Below are 7,658 nucleotides of genomic sequence, written 5' to 3'. Positions count from 1 at the left end.
CAACAAGTCACAATGTTGACTACCATTAGGTTTCTACTAATGTTTTCCAGTCATTTCTGTATTCTTCCAAGTCAGAGAATGTAACTGGCTCCACCAGGAAATAAAATAGAGGTCATTGAAGCAGCAGTGACTTCCAAGCTGTTTGCTAAATTTAGCAGTACAATACTTTCCACTCTAATGAAAACTGTGAACTACAATTTTAGAATGTTGGAACAGAGTGGGACTTTAAAGGTCATTGAGTCCCACCCCCTCATTTTTCTGATGGAAATGTGGAGGCCTAGACATAGCCAGTAATTTTCTGCAGGCCATAGAGCTTGTTAATTATGAAGATGGAACTCCAAGTAAGATCTGCTCAGCCCTGTAGTAATGCTGCCCTCACTACACCACAGATGTTCTGCCTCCTAGGATGAGTCTAAACTAATCAGATGTGATAGCATAAATATAGCTAATATTATTGGTTGTGGCTTACCCTCCACGGCCATTCAACTGTTTCGTAGCTGAGTGTGAAACAGCAAAGGTGTCTGACTTATGAGTTGCCGAGAGAAATGATTCTATACCCAAACCCTGCCCCCAACTCTAAAAACTTCCTGCTTGATGTTCATCAATAATGAATGGCCCATCCCTGCAATACTCAGAGGGAGCTTACATTGCACTTTTGAACAGCCGGTTAGTAATGTACAGTGGATAGAGCCATTCTTTCAAATCCCAGGGCAGTGGGTCCTTCAAGGCTAGCAGTGCATTTTCAATTAGCTGCTGAGTGAATGCTTGGCATGTGTATTAGTGAAGAGGCACACAATTAGCATATTGTTCCTTTCTGTATTGTGCTGAGAGGATCCAAGGGATTGGTGGGGGAACAGGCAAGCCAGGCATCACCGTGGATATTGAAGAAGGGGGTTACTCAAACCTCAGCATCTTCACTTGCTCGCTCTGGAATTACAGCTATTTATTACGAAGCACTCTGTGTGGCTTAGTGGAGTGTGTCTGAGGAAACACATCCGGACACCACTTAGGGTTAGTCTTTCTGAGCTCTTCACATCTCTGACTAATTATCTTCATTATCATGGAGCCCAACAGTCCCAAAAAGATACAATTTGCTGTGCCTTTATTCCAGAGTCAGATTGCACCTGAAGCAGCAGAGCAGGTAAGTGAAATTGCATGGGGTACAATTCCTGTACATAAGGTAATATGAACATGTATTCTTGTTATTAATTGAAATGCTCTTTACCTCTTGATTTTGCTGTGACTTTCAAGATATGTAAACAAGAAATAAGTTGGTTTTTATACATACTTGCATTTAAATTGCATTGGGAGAACTATTGTCGAAAATGTAGCACTTCATATGATACAAAATTGGCACCTCTGAGGGGAAATTGGCTCTGTAAGCAATTCAGATATGGATTCATAAATCTGTTCATTTTTGTTCATTAAAATAACGGTTTCAACATTTAGAGCAACTTTCAAAAAAATTATCAAAATGAGCAACATTTTATTTCATTTTTTATAAAATAAAATGATTGATTTAGCAATAACATTAAATCCTGAGATAGTTTCAGACTATAGGTCGAATACTTTATTTTCATATGTTTTTTATTGTGAACCCAAAACAATGATTATAAGTTTATATAATATATTAAAGCGAGGATTTGTAGCTTTTTGTACAATTTTAAAATTGTTTTGTTCAGACATTACAAACAGTATTTTAACATTTCCTAGATTCTTTGTCCGTGTCTAATATTGGTTTACATCTGTATCACCTTTCATATTCAGATTTACTTCGACTCTTGATGCAATGGCGTCTCGTAGAACTGCAACTGTGAGGAGGCAAAAGCAAAGAAATTTATGAGGACATCAACCTAATCCATTCATTTCTTAAAACCTAAATTATTTTTGAATCCTGTTCCAAGTATTTGAAATAAAGTCTTAAAAATAATTATTTAATCCGTGACTCATAGTGTTTCAGGATGTTTTGACAATCTGATGTAGATGCACCTAGACTCAGGCCAGATAAATGTAACCTTGAACATGTATCTATCTATGCTGAACGGAATGTTGCTTCTATCTTGGACGGGATGTTGCTTCTATCTTGGACAGGATGTCATTGATAAATTTTATTCTCTATCCTACTGACATTTACTTTGGGAATTTACCCATAAATGAATATAATAAACAAATAAAGGATATTATATTCAAGGGATTCTGATAATACTATGCTCCTGTAACTCTTAAAATGAAAAATAAACTTTAGAGTTTGAGTAAGTTACATATTCTCATAAGATCCATATTTAGTCTTCATTTGTTTTTATGTTCTAAATATTATCTAGAAAATAAAAAAGTTAACAAAATCAGTTGAAATTCAAAGCTTATGCTGCTAATTTAACTCTGGTACCTGCTAGAAATAGGTTTGCAAGCTCTTCCTTATCCTGCTTAAAAATAAGTGTAATGAATCTTGAAAGCATCGCCAATGTTATGAGGCTCTAAGTGAGCCACTAACATTATCAGGTCAACCCTGTACCTTCACTGTAAATTAATTTTCTGTTGTATCATTCAATTGTATATAATTATTTCTCTTCTGTGGAAATGTAGCTTTTTGGTCAAAGAGGGTGGGTAATACTTCTATCAGACAGTTCAATTCTGTGGCTTTCTATTATTTCAAAATAAAATTAGTGAGCACTTTCCATGTGTCCTCCAGAAGTTTGCTTTTGCATGTGGGGAAAAGATGAGGATGAGACATCTTTGCAAGCTGCAGAGTAACCTGGAGCAGTATCTAATATTCACTGATATTAGCTCGCCTTTTGTCATTCACAGATCAGGAAAAGAAGACCTACACCAGCATCACTTGTGATTCTCAATGAGCATAACCCCCCAGGTAAAGAAGCATGATGTGTTTCACACTGATGGAACAGAATGGAATTGTTTGAAGAACATCAAAGTACATGTCATTACTGAAAAGTTTCAATTTAGGATTTCAGTTAGCAATGCTCTAGAAAACTAATCTATAAAATGGATCATAAACAGAATCAGAAATAAATATTACAGGAATCATCTCAAGCAGCAGCCTGTATTTCCTCTAGAATATCACCAGTGATGATATGCTATGAAATGTTTTGTTTGCACTGGCTGTCATATGTTCAGGTGTTTGTATGGGACCTGGATCACAGCTTATTAATGAGGCTGGAGGAAAGCTGTTCAATTTGGTTTCAAAGCTTAAATTACAGCCCTAGAGATGCTTGTCTCTTTACAGAGTAAGGTTTTTATATGGAAAAGGTTAACATGGGGTGGGCAATGACCCAGAGTTGGCTTCAGCTTTGCTGCTGATGTCATCTCTGAATAATGCAATTGACAAGTAACCAGATCAGTTTTCAGCACTGCCTATTTGAGAGCCATTCTGAATGGCTAAACCCATTTGTTGAGGTTTCATTTTCTATTTCCTGTAAAAATGAAAACTGCATTATTATTCCTGATAAAAGACTATGATCTGTAATCCACAAACATTATTTACTTATTGAACGGGGTGATTTTTAGTCTCACATTGAAGTGCTGCTTCTGGATATACAAGTAGGATAGGAACGGTGATGGCATTAATTTGTAACCAGGCAGAACTTGGTGTTGGATTTTCTGCAGGTATAAACAATAATGGGTGGACAAAAGGAGTTTAAACAGTGGAAACATAATATGTCTAATAATAGACTGTAGTGAGTGATCTAAGAATACCAGGGTGAAATAGTCCTTGACTTTTTCAGACTCTTTTCTAATTAGAGAAACATATAAAAAGAAAGTCAACTAACAGACTATTCATCCTTGAGCCCAAATCCAAGAACATTTTCAGGTGATGGAAAATAAGTAAGCTAACTTATTTCTGTTGAAAACAAACAATTATAACTTGATCCTATAACTTTAGAGTGCCATTGCATTTAAAATTATTTTCAAATATGTTATCTCAATAAATGTTAACTTACTTATATTTGGTTAGATAAGAGGTACAAATGATATGTAATTATAGCTTAAAAATAAATACAAGTATGAAGATAATGAAGTCTTCCTGATTTGCGGGGGTAATTTTATAGCAATTTTCCATCACTGCCTTGCTCACAGTAGCAGACACTTCTGCAATGTCCTGAAACTTTCCTCCCCATGCCTGCCATGAGGTGTACTGCACAACTTGATTTCTAGGTGTTCTATCTCTTGGAAAGCAGTTTTCAGAGGTCTACAGGCATTGTTGCTGTTTGAACATAGTGAAGTCATGTAAGTGACCTTCATCCTCTCATTTGAACTCCCAAAATAGCACCTACATTTTCTTGAGTGCCAAATATGTGCCATTTGGATAAGGAAAATGTTTATCAGAGAGGTGAAGTGATTTTTGTGGCTATTCCACTAGAAGTGATGGATTCCAGAGACAAATGCAGGTAATTCTGATACTGAAGTCCATACATTTCCACTGGCACTGGCTTTGAAAATATCAGCTTGCACTACATAGTGAAGGCTTTATAATGTGACTAGTCATTCAGGCCCTATAAACAAGGAAAACCAAACAAAATAAGTCCATTGTCTGTACCACTTTTCTTAGTAGATTAGGGATTGTACTTAAATATCCCTAGGAATGAGATTCAGTTTTTATCTAGAAACCTTTTTCTTGTCAGATCTCCCAATTACTAGATGGCATTGTCCCTTTTATGTAATTGACCTCATCCTTCTCTGTTTTTTAAGCACCATTGGAGACAAATTAGATGCAAATAGCATCTCACAGAGAACTACTGTATTTTAGTAAATCACCTGTCTGCATCTTCTTCCCCCTTTATGGAAACTAGAATAGTCTACAAAGAATTAATAAGCTTTTGGCTGTGTATAGGACTTGGATAAATGTGCATGGCAACTAGAGATTTTGGACTAGTAATGGATTTTTGTAGTAAAACCCTTGAAAGCTTATGGTTTTCCCAATAAAAATGATGTAGCACCAAGCTTATTGGGGAAATAACTCTAAAGATAAAACAACAACAACAACAACAACAAAGAAACAGACAGCAAAAAAAGAACACTAAACCAAATCAAACTTGGTTACTGGTCTTAACCAGCCACGTGATGTGATCTTGGGAAAGGGATATCTCCAAGGTTTTGTTTGTTTGTTTGTTTGTTTTTTTGGGACGGAGTCTCACTCTGTCACCCAGGCTGGAGTGCAGTGGCATGATCTGGGCTCACTGCAAGCTCTGTCTCCTGGATTCACGCCATTCTCCTGCCTCAGCCTCCCGAGTAGCTGGGACTACAGTTGCCCGCCACCACAACCGGTGAATTTTTTTGTATTTTTTTTTAGTAGAGATGGGGTTTCACCGTGTTAGCCAGGATGGTCTCCATCTCCTGACCTCATGATCCGCCCGCCTCGGCCTCCCCAACTGCTGGGATTACAGCCGTGAGCCACCGTGCCCGGCCTCCAAGCTTTATTTTCTCATCTATAAAATAGTGATCATAATGTTCTTTCTTTCAGCCTCATAGGGTTGTGTAATGATCAAAAGAGTTAACATGAACATGCCTTAAAAATTGCAAAGTGCAACACAGATTAGGTGTCATTAACTGATGTGTTTGGGAATGTAATATTTGCATGTGATATTTAAGAATGAAGATATAACAAGAAAAACAGAATCTTCATAATCTCATCTGTTCTAAATATTTCTGGACTATCCAACAGTTTCTTTTCCAAACATTATCTGAAGACTCTCTATCAAACAACAAAACAAGTATCAACAAAAACCCTCATAAGTGTTAAATGACCACTTTTAAGCAACTGTTTCTCCTGTCCTCCAAAAGCAGTATGTTCTTTGAAAAACAAAAACTGGGTATAGCTTTAAATCCTGGTAAAACTAAACAAATCTCTTCAATTCACTGAAATTGGCCAGGGAAAAATCGGTTGTTCTTGGACTCACCTGTCATTAATGCTGTTTAAAATTCAAAACCCTGCAAATCTTTCTTTATTGTCAATTAATAAAGCAAAGAAAATTAAATTATTTGTTATAGAAACATAATTAATAAACCATTCCAATTCATATGACAAGATCAGTGTACTGCAATCACTGTTAAATGAATTAGACATAGCTTGCTTTTTAAAAAATCTTTTGAAGTGTTTGCAGGAAGAGTAAATTATAGGATTATTTGAAAGAATGATTATATATATATTCTGTTTATATTTTGTAGAGGAAAAATAGAAAGATATTTCAGCATGTATATTCAGATTTTTGTTTGCTAGTTCATCTATGCTAGTCTAAACACATAGATGAGATAGGCACCTGATTAACTGTATTCTCAGAGCAGCATAATGTCCCATCAGTCCCTTTCTAAAAAATAACCTAGAACTCTCAGCAGTACAAGCACTATGTAAACAGATGCTTAATCTGTTAAGGATATATCACCCTCTGACATGGGTTAGTAAATCAGTTTAACTCAAAATAGTGGGAAATGAAACTAAAATTTTTAAATTGAGGGCATGAGGTCTGGGAAAGTTTAATAGCAAAGGTGTTTCTTTAGGGTAGAAAAAGCAGAAACAATTTATTTGCTCCTAGGAATAACTCTCAACAGTCAGGTGGCAGCAAAAAGATACTGAAAAACTGAGATAGGGGATATAAGGAATCGCCAAAGATCCCTATATTTCGTCTTTTTCAAATGTTTTCTGGGGCTACCAATGTGACCTTGTAGCAAATTGCCTCTCTGTGTTTCAGTTCCTCTTCTGATTAAGGGCCTCTTTATGATAAGCTCTCTGAAGTTATACAGGAGAGCATTGTTATCTATTCTTATACTGTGTGCTGTTTGCTCTTACTTTTGTATAATCTGCAGTGAACTGGTTTGGTTCCTATATATATATATTTTTTATCTAGAGACCTGCTTATGTGTAAATCCTCTCTATAGGGAAATAAATGGCAAAGACACTTTCTGTAATTTACTCCATCACATCTATAGACTGTATATTTGGCTACTAGCGTTTGAAATATGAAGTTAGACAATAATTTCAGAAAATACCTACTTTAACCACACATCTTCATGACAGATGTATATAAACCAACCCAAGTCCCTGAGACTCGCTCCATTTTATATACCTCAGAGAAGAATCCATAATTACCCTGGGTTTTCAACTCCAGCTCTGATAATTTCAGATGTTAGAAAATAGTTTCTTATACCAAACTTAAACATAAATTCCCCACTTTATTCTAAAATAACTCTTCATTTGTTCTCTGCAATAAAAAGTCATTTCTAACCTTTTAAGAAATATGAATGAATGATTATTTTCTTTTCTTCCCAATCTCCCTAAGGGCTTTAATAAACTCTATCCGAATTCTCCCTATTGCTCTGCCTTTGAAGCCCAGAGCTGGACACAGTCTTCCAGTAAAAAGCCAGCCTAGACCAAGTCTTCTGAATATTAAAGTTTGTGGCATCCATTGTTTTCCATTTACCATTAAGCAGAGACAACATGGTTACAATTATATTTAATGGGCCTGATGCCTATTAAACATGAGTGAGCTGTATGAGGCCTGGAGCTAAGTGCAGATTTGGGTAAGTACCCAGGAGTTTTGACGTCATTTAAAAGCTCGCTGTGTATCTAAAAAGTGGGATCTGAAACATAAGGTAAAATAGTTTTTTGAGTATATTTATTGAACTTCCTATCACAGCCAAATTTTGGG

General features: G+C 36.1%; 1 protein-coding gene across 3 annotated transcripts in view; it reads left to right on the top strand.

The window, feature by feature from the left end:
• Window positions 1-774: 774 nt before the first annotated feature.
• Window positions 775-7,658, top strand: part of PPP1R1C (protein phosphatase 1 regulatory inhibitor subunit 1C) — a 138,328-nt gene continuing 131,444 nt past the window's right edge. For 2 of the 3 annotated variants that reach the window (XM_033230966.1, XM_033230967.1), the window contains exons 1-2: window positions 781-1,141; window positions 2,806-2,866. In XM_033230966.1, the coding sequence (XP_033086857.1) occupies window positions 1,061-1,141; window positions 2,806-2,866 (142 nt within the window). In that variant the 5' untranslated portion in view covers window positions 781-1,060. Of the gene's footprint in view, window positions 1,142-2,805; window positions 2,867-7,658 lie in introns of all 3 variants that reach the window. The other variant, XM_033230965.1, reaches the window with a different exon arrangement.

This window comes from Trachypithecus francoisi, unplaced genomic scaffold, assembly GCF_009764315.1.
Source record: "Trachypithecus francoisi isolate TF-2019V2 unplaced genomic scaffold, Tfra_2.0 Lachesis_group13, whole genome shotgun sequence".
NCBI classification, from domain to species: Eukaryota; Metazoa; Chordata; class Mammalia; order Primates; family Cercopithecidae; genus Trachypithecus; species Trachypithecus francoisi.
The sequence above is the reverse complement of the archived record's forward strand: the minus strand, read 5'-3'. Positions and strand labels throughout refer to the sequence as shown.